Source organism: Protopterus annectens, chromosome 14.part0, assembly GCF_019279795.1.
Source record: "Protopterus annectens isolate FY-2018-M chromosome 14.part0, PAN1.0, whole genome shotgun sequence".
NCBI lineage: Eukaryota > Metazoa > Chordata > Ceratodontiformes > Protopteridae > Protopterus > Protopterus annectens.
In genome coordinates, this window is record NC_056748.1 from 713,361,618 (window position 1) to 713,378,298 (window position 16,681).

General features: G+C 39.6%; 1 protein-coding gene across 7 annotated transcripts in view; it reads left to right on the forward strand.

Annotated features, from left to right (window-relative positions):
- Nucleotides 1–16,681, forward strand: part of LOC122789190 (coiled-coil domain-containing protein 50-like) — a 1,862,880-nt gene that overhangs the window by 560,521 nt on the left and 1,285,678 nt on the right. For all 7 annotated transcript variants that reach the window (XM_044056454.1, XM_044056452.1, XM_044056453.1 and 4 more), the window contains 2 exons: nucleotides 12,916–13,045; nucleotides 13,417–13,507. In XM_044056454.1, the coding sequence (XP_043912389.1) occupies nucleotides 12,916–13,045; nucleotides 13,417–13,507 (221 nt within the window). The remainder of the gene's footprint in view (nucleotides 1–12,915; nucleotides 13,046–13,416; nucleotides 13,508–16,681) is intronic.

A 16,681-nucleotide genomic window follows, 5' to 3' on the forward strand; every position in this document is an offset into this window, starting at 1 on the left:
TTAATAAATATAATCCACAAAATGAAGTAAGCACTTTTGTCTTCACATCGCAATAATAAAGTAAGACTTCATCAGACTTATAATTGACTAATACTAGCCACACTTAAATAGTGGCACTCGGTGTCACATGATCAGTCATGTATTACCACATACCTTTTCTGTTTTTAATTATATTTATTACAGTTTTGGATTAAGTGTGTGTTTGCAGATGATTCCTTTATACTCCATTCTTTGCCAGTACTGTTTTTTCATTGTTTTGTGTTTATTTCAGTCTAGAAGATGCTTGCTGTTTTGTTTGTTTTCATGCTGTTAAAATATTTTACTGTGAAAGAAGCAGACGTGCAAAAAAACCCACAAGTAAATCGCAGACATTGATACTACATTGAGAACAGAGGGGAAATTGAAGAAACTAGTGATGAGACACAGTCCTGTGTGGGCTACTGGACCTAAAACCTCTCTTTGTTTATGGTTAAATATTTTGATATTTTTTGTGCATTTTGGGGCTACATTTGTGATTTGTGGAGCAGAGAAGTTGCATTCTGGAAGGTGATGCAAAATTCAATAAATCCTAGTTGCACCTTTCAAGTCAAGAGGGAAAGCTATGGTGGGGCAAAAGGTACAGCTGCCCAGGTAGAAGATGTTAGGGGATCCAGTCATCCAGATGCCCAAATGCAGAGAATAACTATATCACAGCATTCCACATTTCTTATTGAGGTACTAATTTACAGTAAGTCATATGAAAACAATAGGCTTGGACTTCTAGGAGACCCTGCATCCAAACATCAGGCATGATTGGTATACTAAATTCCGCTCGCAAGTACAGCAGGTGCAAACGGCCAAACAAAAGCACAACTAGTCAAATCAAATGACCAGCACCAAAGTGTCAAAAGCACACAAATGTTTTATTAGTTAGCTCATAACATCATACTGGTTTTGGCATCCCTGCCTTCTTCAGTGATAAATAACATAATAACATAACCAACACATAACCATTTATACAGAGAACCTCTTCCACCTTCCTATTAGGTCACTTCCTATAATCTTCCAGTAAATAATATATTATAAATGATCATTAAGTCCAGGGGGAAAAAAGCCCCCCTAATTTGATAATCCAGTATTTCTACTTTTTATTTAGAATGGAATGCCAGCCAAGCGTATTATTTTTAACACCCTGAATTTGGTCAATGAAATAAAATTTGGCAGTGCTATGGGAGATGCAGTGTCTGTATAGGGCATTTGTCATTTTTTTTTTGTTTTATGTATATTGCTTAGATGTTTAGACATGCAAATTCATAGGGAATGAGAAGTTTGTCCTATGCAGAATGATGAACAGGTGCAGGAAGCCAAATATATTACCCAATCACTTCCACAGTTGGCAAAAAACTTAATGTCAAAGACTTGACTGGTGTTTTTACTGGAGAACTGTTTAGTCTTGTGCATATGCTTATACAAGGTATAGTGTCCACATGAAAATGAGCCTAACAATTTATCCACAGTGATGGTCATTTGATGGTTGGTAGCTTCCCTCGTGCAATCATGTTTAAAATGAGAAAAATAAGATCCCAAAGTTCTACCTCTCTGAAACGAGTGTTTACATTTAGGACCAAGAGCCTGATACAGTTCCTCATTGGCCATCAACATATTCCAGTTTTTAGATACCACATCCCTAATCAAATTGATGTTCCTCGCATAAGTTGTGACAAATCTGATGGTCTCTGAATTATTGTCCTGTGTTTTATATTCCAACAAATGTATTCTCTCTTGTTTGGAAGCCCCATCACTGGCAGACTGAATATCTTATTTATAGCCCCCTAATCTCAAACTTGTGAATCAGGTCTTGCTGAAATTAAACATAATGCTCCTGTGTTGAGCATATTCTTTTGATGTGCAAAAACTGTGATTTGGGTTTATTTTGGATTAATTGTTGTGGCTGTAGACTAGAGGCATGCAGGTTGTTGTACTGGGGATACTTTATAAACACCTGAGTTCTAAGCGTGTCATCTGGATTCCTTATGATCATAACATCCAGAAAGTTAATTTGTTGGACTTCACAATTCAATGTGAATTCAATTCCTCACTTGTTATCATTTAAGTATTGTACAAACTCCAACAGGTATTGCCTATCCGCTCGCCATACCAACCAACAGTTATCTAAGAATGTCCTCCAAATGTCCATTTCATTCAGGTAAATGTTATGGATGTCATTATTTATTAGATGTTCTTCAAGGTATCCCATAAACCGGTCAGCATAGATGGGGGTGAATGATGCCACATTGCTGTACCTTGTGTCTGCCAGCAACATTCTCCTTGAAAATAAAAAACATTTTTAGATAAGATGTGTTTGTGCATGCATATCAAAAGTGTATTAAAGCCCACTGGATATATACTGGTGCCCTCTAACCAATATTGAAGCGCCTGTAGGCCCACCCAATGGGGGATATTGGTATAGAGAGCCTTCACATCCAGCGCATAAAGTAGCCATGTTTGTTCCAATTGTGTATCTGATATCATTTTCAAAAATTGGGTTGTATCCTGTATCCTAGCTCTTATTAGATTCAACAATGGCTTTCAAAAATGCAGACAATGGCTCTGTCAAAGAGTCAATATCTGAAACAATAGGCCTGCCAAGAGGTTTGTCCAGGCTTTTCTCTATTTTAGGCAGTAAATACAGGATCTGTTTCTGTGGGTCCCTCACCATCAGGTGTTGCATGACTGTCTCCTTAATGACTCCTTTTACTGCCTGTTTGAGAAACAAATCAATATCCCTCTTGAAATTGGGTGTAGGGTCAATAGGCATATGCATATAATGTTGAGGGTTAGACAATTGTCTGTTTCCCTCAGCTAGATAATAATCCATATTCATAATGACCACTGCCCCAACCTTGTCAGCCGGTAATATGACAATGTTTTTATTACTTTTTAATTCTCTCAAGGCGTGTTGTTCAACTGTAAGGTTATGGGCAAGCATTCTAGATTGACACAACTTGAAGTGTAGATCTTTGAGTACAGCTTGCTGAGATATTGCTACATATTTATTCATTGGAGGAGTAAACTCAGACTTCAAAAACCTGAAATCAGTAGATCTATTAGAGGAAGCCCTATTACCAAAAATAGTCTTAAGTTAAATCTACGGCAAAACTCTAGAACATCATTAGCCATATAATTCTCATCAGTAAAGAAACCAGGAACATAATTAAGACCATTATTAAGTGTTTTTGTTCATCTGTTATTTTCACTGAGGAAATGTTATGGATATTATAATCATGCTCTACCAGTGTTTGTAGTAGAACTTCTACCATGTCTATTCTTGTGTTTTCTCCCACTCCAGCACCTGCAATGTCTAAAGGGTGGTGCAAGCTTCGTTGTTTCTCCTGGATGGGTGATTCTTGTGTGATAGGACCCTCTGTGTCCGTGGCTGATGACTCTTCTCCGGAAGTACTGCTATAATTTGTGCCTGTCTTTTTGAGGATAAATCTTGAGCTTTTCCTCTTTGATCCTACCATTGATCTATCAGTATCTAAAAACGTAACATTTTTTGGTATTCAAATGGTTCCCCCCTCTGCTAGTCACTCATATCTCTATTGAACTTGCGTATCTTTTTCTCCTTCATTTGTTTCTCAAAACTCAATACGTCCTTTGTAAGCTTATTCAAGCATGTAAAATAATGGGGCTGACCCTCATGGTCCTTTAGTTCCTCACATACACCTTTCAACTTCCTGACGTTCACATCAATCATTCGTTCATAACAACTAGTGAAAACCTAAATGAATGTCACAGAGACATTTGGTTGTGCTAAGCCCCATTCTTTTATTAATGTTTCATCCATCTTGCCCACTGATGGTTGTATTTTCACCCTCCGCCCCATCGGGGTAATATTTTTACTTTGAAAAGCTTTGAGTTGTCTGAGATGCCAAGCATTTGTACGTAGTGTTGTCATGCTTTTGCCCAATTTATGAAATAATTGATTGCAGCCATCAATTGGATCCATGTTTTCTTTATCCAAATTCCCATCATCAGGGCTTGTCAGGCCAAATAATCATATATCATTCTTATTGGCACAAAGGCCCTGTAAAATAGTGTGCAGATCCATGACAATAAGCTTCACAATCAGTAAATACTTCAGTCGTAAACAGAATATAACTCTACAGTAATACGCATTAATCAGACATCCCATAGCATATATGCCACCAAGGATTAGTCAGTGCTCTCTATAAACTATATAAATCTATCAATCCCAAAAATAGTGTATAAAACACTAATAACTTGTATATAAGTAAATACCTCCTGGGGCCTATCGGTATTCAATAAACCATTGGTGAATATCCAGATGATGGCCTATGCCCCCATAGAAAATTATATCTTTTAATGGGGACACTTATTGGACTTATTCAAGAGCTATCTGCCCAGATGGTAGAATCCTAACAACCCCAGATAGCTATATACTATATTAGCCAAACAAAGGCCTATGATTTTCATGTCCACCAACCAACTTTAAATATTATATCGTAACACTGTACGAGCACATCCACTCATGCATGAATCGTGCCATCTCCAATAGAACCAAGACGCTCTCCTCCAAAAAAAGGAAGCCAATCTGGTGGTCCCTTGCTGTAAACAAACAATACAACAAAAGGAAGAAACTGTTGCAGAAAAGAGGAAAATCCCAGGATGCAAAAAACTCACTTACCAGCCTCAGTAAGAAGGTGAGATCCCTCATAAAATCCTACAAAGCTAGTTACAAAAATAAAATTACCAAAGATTCCACAGACAACCACAAGGCATTCTATAGCTATGTCAAGAATCTAAATGACAATGCTCAGATCTGCTCTGAGCTACAGCAGAATGGCATTAAATATACTGATCCCTAGGATATTGCCAATATCTTGGCAGATCGATTCAGTGCAAACTTCACCCCCCCCTCACCCCCTAAAGGGCCCATCTCAATACCGAAAGATTGCCAAATTCCAGTAATAACGGCCACACAGGTAAAAAATGCACACTTCAAAGCTAAGAATGCAGCATCCATGGGACCAGATGACATCCCAGGCTGTGTACTACATAATGAACTGGCACCTCACCTAAGTGTCATGTTTAATCATAGCCTCACCTTGGGCTTCTTGCCCACTGAGTGGCGCACAGCTACAGTTATCCCACTCCACAAGGGGGGATCCACCTTGGATCCCGGGAACTACCACCCCATCAATCTGATGAGCCTGATCTGCAAGGCCATGGAATATATTATCATGGAACTTATAAACAAAGACATTGGCAACCTTCAAATACTGAACCCCACACAGTTTGGGTTCGTGAAAGGCCGTTCTTGTCTCCTGAACCTGATTGACTTCTTCGAATCAGTCTCCAGAGCCGTGGACCAGGGTAAAGTGGTCCACATAGTCTATCTGCACCTTGCAAAGGCCTTCAGCACCATCCCCCACTCTGGGATTATAGATAAACGTACTACACTGGGCATTAATCCCTATGTCACTCGATGGGTTTGCCAACTGGCATACTAACAGAAACCACACTGTAAAAGTAGCCAACTCCAAATCCAGCTCCAGGCAAGTGACAAGTGGAGTACCTCAGGGTTCAGTCCTGGGACTGCTCTTGTTTGGCATCTACTTCTCTGAAGTACAGGCCAACACTAGGGGACTCTGGCTAACAAAGTTCGCAGATGACTGCAAACTGGGAGCCATTATTGAATCCCCAAATGATGTGGATATTCTATAAATGGGCCTTATAGAAACAGATGCCTGACGCCAGAGCCATGGGCTCAAGCTCAATGCCAAGAAATGTATAAAACATGTACCCATGAATTACCACATAGGTGGCAGTACACTAAACACTGAAAGTGTGATGAGACTTAGGGACACAGGTGGACAGTGGTCTCACCTTCGATAACCACATCGCCACAACAGTTAGGAAATCCTTCTGTGTGGCACAACTCATCACTAAGGGCTTTTCATCCAGAAAAAAGGAGGTCATTGTCCCACTGTACTCATCCCTCATTAGACCCATTATAGAATACAATGCCCCGTTTGGTATGTACCTCTCAAGACATCTGCAACAACTGGAAAGGCCGCAGAATTACCTCACTAAAAGGATCACAGGCCTAAAGCAGATGCCCTATGCTGACCGTCTAAAAAAATCTCCACCTATACTCTGTCACATATCGTCTACTCAGAGGTGATTTCTGCTTAACATACAAGGCCATGTCAAACCCAGAGCTGTTGGACATGCTATACTTAAAGAAATCCCAATCCCTCAGAGAGACACGCTCCAGGGATCTAAACCTTGTCTTCACAATGAGCAAAACATGCTGGAGGGATAGGTTCCTGACCCAGAGACTCCCCAGACTCTGGAATAGACTGCCCATACATGTCAAGCAGAGCGCCTCTTTGGCCCTCTTCAAAAGGAACCTAGATTGGATGGGAGATGTATGAAATTCATCCCGGGGATCACGTCAGTTGCCTGCTAGACAGGGGTCCAAGGAAATAAACACTGTGGGAAGAAATAGCCAGGGAATTGTTATGGCTAGGCTTGTATAGGCTCTAGGGCCGATAGCCTAGTACCAGCCTATGAACCTATAAAGGCAGGTCTATATACAAGCCCTATCAGATGTTAACAAAATCTGTATATGTTTGGATAAATATAAGTCCTTACATATACAAATTTTAATGGACTAACAAGTACCATATATGTAATCACTTGGTCAGTCCTGAAAAAGACTGCATTTGAAGCTTAATTTTATAAAAAAATCACCAGTTTAGTTTGCAATGACCTTACAGTCATTCAAATAAATTCCTATTGGCCCAGAAAATAGGTCCACTTGTTCCACAGTAACCTTGCACCAAGAGGGCTAAATATAAAATTATATATCAATGAGCATTTCCTATGCATGTGTATAATATGAGACCTCAATCTCCATATACTCCTGGTTGGGCTTAAGATGCCAAATACCTAATATTTGAAAAACATATATTCCTTAAGCCTCAAGTAACATTTCAATGTCCCAATAACCTAAATAATATTTATACTTATTCAACACTATCACCCAACATCGAACTGTTCCTATTTACGTCTTTGCAGCTTAACATTTATATAAAGAAAAAGTGTGTCCATTGAAATCAGAATGTTGTATACAATACCCAAATAGGTTGTTAAACATCCCAATCACACATACAGTTGTGTTGCCCTCAAAAATGTTTTTTATAGTTTTGTCCCATGTAGGACGTATAAATGTAGAATGTTTGACAACTAGTCAAACCAAAACTTTTTGTTGTTAAACATATGAATACGTTCAGCTTAAAAAATCCGTTTCACTACCCAGACAACAGTTACTCAGCTGGATAGCAATCTATCTGGCAAAGACACTTAAATTAAGGGTATTAGTACCAAAAATCTTCTTCCTAAATCATAGCTCTTCATTCAGTAAAATAGTATACCTGTTAACAAAGCATACTAGAATCATGCACATGTACATGATATTAACATACTAGGCCAATCCTCATTGGCATATATTCCAGATTCAACATTGGCAGTTCATATCCCTTTCAGTAAATTTCCATTCTTTCATACAAAAAGTACGATAACACCATTAATTTTCTCATAAATCAGTTCTTATGCTGAGAATAAGTCCCCACATCGCTAAATGTCATTGTAAATGTATTTATACAAAAAGGTGCACAATCCAATATACAAAAAGGTGCACAATCCAAAACGCTAGTCATAAATCAAAAGTCATTCCACTGTAACTGTTCCAAACACAACCCATTACACAGCCATCTTAGAGATGTATTCCATCCAAGTAAAACAAACCAGTTTGCAAAGTAAAATATGCTGGCCCACCATACAATTAGAAAAAATGGTGCTGACAGTACCTGGATAACAGGCCAAAGTTATTCATTGTAATCCCAAATAGATATCACACAGTTCTGGTGACCAAACAACATTCGTCATCACAAAAGGCCTACTGGTTCCCTAAAAGATACGTTCTCTCTTAATCGAAAATGGCATTGAATTAAAATGACTCGCCCAAATCAGTCCAACAAAGTTAGTATTGACATATGACACTCCAATCCAAAAAACAGAATAACTCCGCTCCACTAAAGATCCAAAGGTTTCTAAAGGAAAGCAACAAGCCTGAAGAGAGCTGAACTCCATTCAGCCACGGACACACACATGCTGATGGCCAATGAGGAACTCCCATTGGTCCTAAATGTAAAAACTCATTTCAGAGTGGTAAAACTTTGGGATCTTACTTTTCTCATTTTCAACATGATTGCACGAGGGGAGCTACCAATCATCAAATGACCATCACTGGGGATAAATTGTTAGGCTCATTTTCATATGGACACTGTACCTTGTATAAGCATATGCACAAGACTAAACAGTTCTCCAGTAAAAACACCAGTCAAGTCTTTGACATTGTATTTTGCCAACTGTGGAAGTGATTGGATAATATATTTGGCTTCCTGCACTTCATCTTTCTACATAAGACATTCTCGTCCCCTATGAATTTGCATGTCTGAACATCTAAGTGATATACGTAACAAAAAAATAACAAATACTCTGTACAGACACTGCATCTCCCATAACACTGCCAAATTTTATTTTACTATTATTGACCAAATTCAGGGTCATAGAAATAATAAGCTTGGCTGGCACTCCATTCTAAATAAAAAGGAGAAATACTGGATTATTAAGTTGGGGGGCTTTTTTCCCCTGGACTTAATGATCATTTATAATATATTATTTATTGGAAGATTATAGGAAGTGATCTAATAGGAAGGTGGAAGAGGTTCTCTATATAAGTGATTATGTGTTGGTTATGTTATTCATCACTGAATGAGGTAGGGATGCCGAAACCGGTATGGTGTTATGAGCTAACTAATAAAACATTTGTGTGCTTTTGACACTGGTGCTGGCCATTTGATTTGACTACTTATGATTAGTACACTGCGTGATGGCCAGTGGATGCTTTCATCTTCCTCTTTCCTTGTTTTATTTGCATGACCAAATGTTTCAGTATATAAATCATCATCATTACCCCCCCCCCTTTTTCCCATTTTCTACATGGGTCAGGATGTTATATCAACTGGCACCATCTTTCTTAATTCATTGCCAGCCTCCTACCTTCTTCAGTGATCATACCTGACTGTCACAGGCCTTCCTTCACACAATCCAGCCATCTCTTTGCTAGGTGCTCCCATTTCCTCATGCCTTCTTCCCGTCTCTCTCAAGTTTTCTTCACCAGATAATGTTCTGCTTTCTTGCATATGTGCCTGAACCTCCATAATCAGTTCTCTTTAACCTTCTCTGCAATTCAACCTACTTTGGCTCTGATGTCCTCATCTCTTCATCTCTCACTCACAGTGCATCCTACCACTAATCTCTGGCCCTTCATCTTCATTCCTATAGCTTTCTCTGCTTCTCTACAGGTTTCTGTACTGTACTGTAGCACTGATCACACTTTTGTACAGCTTACTTTTCAGCTTCTTAGGTATTCTTCTGTCATCTGACATTCTGTACCAGTTGACTGTATCACCTCTGATACCTGAATCTGTTAACCTGTTCTAATATTTTCCATTCCGTTTCAATTTTCATTTTTTTTTGATTTTCCCATTTGCCATGACAACTGTCTTGCTTGTACACCATTTCATCTCAGGTACCTTCAGATTTGCATGCTATTCCACTATCACTTACTGAAGTTCTTGTTCAGATTCTACTTGTAATCTCACATCATCTACATACAGCAGGCTATCCCCATTAGTCCAAATGCTGTCTGTACTTTTGCCATTTCACTAACTAAATGAAGTGCACTTTACAAAGTTATACTCAGAATGCCTGCATACTAGCACAGATGGCTGAAAACTTAATTTTATGTGGTATCTACCATGATGTCCCCACTCTGGGAGAGTAATCAAGGAGCCCGAATCCGCACCACTGATATTGGAGAGGTATGTTGACTTGGAATAGAAATGGATACACTCAGTATTTCCAGATGCAGGCCTCTCTGCATCAAGCACAATTTCCCTTAAAAGCACAAAGGGGACACAGTCAGCCCGAGGTCTGGATTTCTCTATCTGTCTCCCTCCAGGTTTCCAATAAGACTCCCTACTGGTACAGCTTAGAGTTAGATCCTCAGCCAAGTGTCCAAGCCAAGTCCTCCAGCACCTTTTCTGTGAAACCAGTGCTTCGTGTCCCTGCCCCAAGTAGCTGACACACACTCTTTCATATTTAACTTTCACACTCACACACACACACACACACACACACACATATATATATATATATATATATATATATATATATATATATATATATATATATATATAGGATCCGTCAATCTGTTCGAAGTTTCACTACTTCGAACCCCACCTCACAAAGTTCACTTGTTCAAAGTAGTGGGATAATTGGCTAGGCTTAAAATGGCCCTCAAGGGCAGGTAGCCTAGTACTAATCTATGAATCTATGACATTGACTTCGGCAGTCACACTACAGCACAGAATGGGAATATTCCCTTTTCCCTGATGAAGTGTGATCTCGGAGTTGGTATATTTAAGTAGGGGGGATGTGGGGGGCAGGGGGGCTTGCCCCCCTGCAAAAACATGTCTTAGTGGGTTTTTTTTTTTTTTGGGCAGCCTGGGGAACTAGACTTCAGCAAAAGTGCACTTTTGTTTAAGTGGACTTTCGCTGAAGTGTAGGGTCTACTGCTCTATTTCGAAGTAGTGTATTTTCGATGTAGAGCAGTAGACCCATACATATATATATATATATATATATATATATATATATATATATATATATATATATATATATATATATAGATATATACACACACACACACACACACACACACACACACACACACACACAGTGTATCTGGGAAAGGCTGGCACAGATTACCCGTTCCACGAACTTTGCCCAGACTATAAGGTAGATTCACTGCCACCAGTCAGTTACTAAAAGCCTCTTAAAAGGGTACCCAATTATTCTAAGTGATGTTAATATTAATACAAATGGTAATGTTGACCAAACAACCAGGCTTTCAGGAATGACCAGAGTTATCACCAAATAAATATGTGTAAATACTCTCTTTTCTAACAAGGACCAGCCACAATGAAAAGTTTAAATATATTTAATAATAAATAGTAAGAGAACAAGAGAATACTAAATATATATATACAGTAAACACCAGAATTTCATTCACAGAGAATATAAAAAATAACCATGGAAAGTTTCACACAGTTATAGAAAAATGGTGCTTCTACTCTCACTATATTTTTTCAGGCTAATCTAAAGAGAATTACTGCTCCCTAGTTGTTACATACTGAATGGAGAAAGGCAAGATAATTTGTGGGTGTGTGGTCCTTGTTGTCAAAATGTAGAATGCTGCTGAGACTTCAGTTTCTTCTAATATTAAAACATTATTTCTGTAGAGAATGACATCACAAACATCTGGTCATCTTCCACTGTTTCCCACACTATCCTCTATCATGAGAGGCTGCCAGGGTTTAGCACCTATGTGCCAGAGTATACACAGGCAGAGCTTTGCTCAGATGTGGTGCAGCTGCTGGAAGTCATAAAACCATGTCACCCTTCTTACAGGAGCTGCAATCTATTCACTAACACAGACATTGTATATTTGGCTCCCTTCAGAACTGGATAGCAGTTTCCTTTCAGAAAGGGATAACATCTTTATGTCTTAACCCATAAAGTAATTTAATGTCAAAAATATTTTGTAAAGTCAAGTGGATTAAGATTAACCTCTTCACTTCCAGTATATGCTATTACAATGTATGCATTTAAACAGTTACAATAATGCATACACATCTCTTTTCCTTCTTGCAATTCACACTATTGATGCATATTAACACAAGCATACTTCCCAAATATATTTTCAGTACAAGCATCTGTACAAATCAGTTTGATAAACAAATGACATATAATTATTTACAAAATTCGGCTAGCTGTGCTGGCATATGTTACAAATCCACTGCCCTATTTCTCCTGGCATGGCTAGTAGCACCTCATATCATCACATCTACCTTAATGCAGAATAGCTATTACTTAGCAGGCTGTGTACCCATCTCAGGGTTGGTGCAATTATGCAATGCTTAGCATCACAGTGCAACAGTACTTTGTTTTCTAGCTCAGTTCTCCGCTGGTATGCCATCTGTGTGGGATCCACATGCCCTTCCCTTTCCATGTGGATTTATGCCAGGTGCTTCACTTTCTTCCAAAAATCCAAAGATATGCCATAGAAGTATTGGCTACCAATCAAATTGCCTAGGAGTTTATGTGCCATCTGTGAGAGACTGTGTGTGTGTTTGTGTGAGTGTGTGTATTGGTATATAGTAGTGTGTTGACAGGGATGCGTTTTTCTCTGTAATCCTCCTATTGAGCATTGGTATATGCTCCATCTCTCCAGAACCCTGAAATGGATAGAACCAGTGATCAGAGAAAGAATACATGCACTTGTCTCAGGACATTATAATTTTACTACTGTCCAATGGGAGGGCAAAAGGTGAGCAGTGTACCCCAAAGAAATTGTAATGAATATGGGGATGACGAGGTAGTAACTAGAAATTTCTGATTTGTGCAGCAAACTCATGTGCATCTACTTCTACCTAACAACTCCAACATAGCTAACATTTTTTAACACATGCATTCAAAGTATTCCATTAGAATCCTCAAACATGCATTGCTAAGAGCCACATTTTTTTGCTGGCTAACTTGTGTTCTTTCATAGTGCATCTGAAGATGGGTAAATATGCTCTCCTTAAAAATAACTTTGTGCGCCAATGCTTGCATATTTTGTGCCTGGCTTACACTGGCAGGGGAAATGCAGGCTGTTGAAGAAACAGTACTTTTTAACTATGTATTTATGAGCAATATTTTTATTTTCTGTTTCAGTTGAACAGTATTATGCTTCCAACATTCAGAAGAACAGACTAGTGCAGAAGGACATCCGGGTGGCCAGAAAACTGCAAGATGAAGAAGCAAAGCAAGGCAAATCTACTGTTGTTGAGCAGCAGAAGGAAATGTATGTCCACTCAGCTTTTTGGGGAAGGGGTTTAGACGGCATCTGTGCTGAGGCTGTTCTGATGTCAGTATGTGGCCGCATGGGATAGAGTTATTACACTGACTACAGTCTTTCTTTAAAATGGAGAGATGAATAAAGATGTCGCAAGCAGTAATTTATTCATGCATTTTTAAATCTTTTTGTGACTGAGTTAGTCTCATTATGATAGTGGCCCCCTTTATAGAAGAGATCCAAGGGGGTATTTATATTACTAATGGAAATTTTGTCAGGGCAAATGTGTATGAGATTTACCATAACATGATTCTTTGAAGTATGTGTAGAGAATTTTTAGTGATTTTTGTGATCTTTTTCTGTGTATTTTGTTCATTCAGTGCTGAAAGGGATTCTGAATATGCACGGGCAATCCAGGAAGAAATACGAAAGCAGTTAGAGGAGTCAAAGCGCAGGGAAGAAGAAGATAAGGTAGGATTTTTTTAACCCAGATTAGTTTATATGCTGTTTGAAATGGAAAGCAACAAGAACATTTTTAATTCACTCCTCCCCTGTTTTCACATTAAGCCCAGGCCATGTGCTCTTAACTGCATTTTTTCCCTTTATACTAATATCACCAAGTGTATGATTTTTCCTAAAATGAAGTTATTCTTCGCAGAAGTAAATGTTATTACTATCTTCTGCAGTAAAACTGATCAATGCTTGTCTATATTTCTGATATTACCTGCATGGATAGCATATTTAATAACAAAAAGGAGACTTGGCATACAATTAATTTGTTAAATTAACAATAAAGGATCCACTTTTTGATAAGGAAAGGATGACAAGTACAACTTGAAAGGCATAAAACTGTTCATAGGTTCATAGATGTGTACTAGGCTAATGGCCCTACAGCCTTTACAAGCCTAGCCCATAGGATTACCCTGACACCGTGCCACCTGATCTTAGTTACCAGTGCCTCTGTCAAGTAGAGCCACTGGAGTGATCTCCAGGGTGAATTCTTTATTTCTCATCCACTCATCAAGATTTCTCTTGAAGAGGGCCAGTGATGCACTCCACTTGACATGTATGGGAAGTCTATTCCATAACATGGGCAATCTCTGGGTTATGAACCTGTCCCTACAGCTTGTTCTGTTGATTGTGGTAATGAGGTTGAGGTCTCTGGAGCATGTAGTGTGGAGGGATTGGGATTTCTTTAGATGTAGCATTTATAACAGAGCTGCATCAGACATGGCTTTGTAAGTCAAGCAGAGCTCGCCTTTAAGTAGGCAATATGAGACAGAGAATAGTTGGAGTTTTTTGAGTCTGTCCATATAGGACAAGTGTTTAAGGCCTAAGATCCTCTTTTTGTGAGGTATTTGTGTGGCCTCTCCAGTTGTTGTAGGTGTCTAGTGAGGTACATGCCAAATGGGGCATTGTACAAGATGATTAGCCTAATGAGGGAAGAGTAGTGGGAGACAATGACCTCTTTTTTCCTGGATGCAAAACCCTTAGTAACAAGATGTGCCACATAGAAGGACTTTCTGACCACAGTAGCAATGTGGTGGTCAAAAGAGAGGTTGCTGTCAACCTGTGTTCCCAGATCTCTTATGACGCCTTCTGTGTTCAGTGGACTAGCATCGATGTGGTAATTCATGGAAACTGGGTTTTTCCCAAAGGGGATGATGGCACATTTTTTGGCACTGAGCTTAAGCCCATGGTTCTGACACCAGTCATTGGTCTCAGTGAGGCCTTTCTTTAGGATATCAACATCACTTGGGGAATTGGCTCAAGGACAGAACCCACATAGTTAGAATTGCTGGAACCATGTCAGACTCCAAACCAGTTACAAGTGGCATCCCACAAGGCTCAGTCCTGGGACCTCTCTTGTTCGGTATATATTTCTCGGAGGTACAGGCCAACATGGAAGGACTGTGGTTGAGCAAATTCGCAGATGACTGCAAACTAAGCGCCATAATTGACTCTCCAGCCGACACAAGCATCCTACAAAAGGGCCTCATAGAAACAGACAACTGGTGCCAGAGCCATGGCCTCAAGCTAAATGCCAAAAAGTGTATAGTCATCCCCTTTGGCAAAAACAAAGTGCCCACAAATTACCACATAGGTGGTAATCCATTAAGCACGGAAGAAGTAATTAGGGACCTGGGGACCCAAGTTGATAGCAATCTCTCATTTGAAAACCACGTGGCCAAAGTGGTTAGAAAAACATTTTATATAGCCCACCTAATCATGAAGGGATTCACATCTAGATCAGGGGAGGTCATCGTGCCTCTTTACTCATCCCTCATCAGGCCCATAATTGAGTACAATGCCCCTTTTGGGATGTACCTTACCGAACACCTGCAGCAACTGGAAAGACCCCAAAAGTACCTCACCAAGAGGATCAAAGGGCTCAAACAGATGCCATATGCTGCCCGGTTAAAGAAACTCCAGCTCTACTCAGTGGCATACCGCCTGCTCAGAGGCGATCTGTGCCTGATGTATAAAGCCATGTCCAACCCGGAATTAATGGACATGCTGCACCTCAGAAAATCCAAATCCCATCGAGCTACACGCTTGAGAGACTTGAACCTCAGCACTGAAATAAATAGAACATGCTGGAGGGACAGATTCATAACCCAGAGGCTCCCTTCACTCTGGAATAAAATCCCAGTCCAGGTTAGGCAGAGTCGCTCATTGGCACTCTTCAAGAGGAATCTTGATGAGTGGATGGGAGATCATAGGTTTACCCCAGGTATCACTTCTGTGTCACTGTTAGACAGAGGCACAGTATACTAACTTCGAAAAAGGGCATAGCAAAATTCATTGAAAATGGGTGGTGAAAGCCAAACACACTCTGGCTAGGCTTATAAATGCCCTAGGGCAGATAGCCTAGTATGAACCTATGAATTAATTATGGCTCTCAACTTGCAATCGTCTGCGAACGTTGTCAGCCAGAGTCCCTTCGTGTTGACCTGAACTTCAAAGTAGTAGATACCAAACAGGAGAGGACCTAGGACCGAACCCTGTGGGACTCCACTTGTGACTGGTTGACAGTCTGACATGGAGTCAGCTGCTTTCATACTGTGGGGTTCTGTCTGTGAGCCAGTTTGCAACCCAACTAGTGATATAGGGGTCGATGCCTAGCTTAGTGAGTTTTTCTATGATTCCTGAGTGGGGAATGGTGTCAAAGGCCTTGGCCAGATCAAGGTAGGCTGTATGAACCACCTTGCCTTCATCCACAGCTCTGGTGACTGACTCAAAGAAGTTGACCAGGTTGAGCTTTCCCATATTTTTCCTATGCGAGTTATACTCAAGTTTGCCTTTAAAATATATAATTCAGCAACTAACTAAGGTATACCAGCAAAGCTGCATGAATGTACTATACTTCCCATATTTACCTTTGTCAGTCTTCTGATTTTTATCCAAATCCAAAAGAAGTTATTATCTCCTTGTGTTCTGCACTGATTAGACCGATTATAGAATACAATGCCCCTTTGGGATCTACCTTACCAAACATCAAACTGTTGGAAAGACTGTAGAGGCTCCTAAGAGAGAGGATCACAAATCTCGATAAGCTGCATTTCACGTGTAGAAGCTGAATCTAGTGCTAAGGGTACAACCATATGAGTACATTTTACTTGTTGAAACTTCTGATTATAAAAA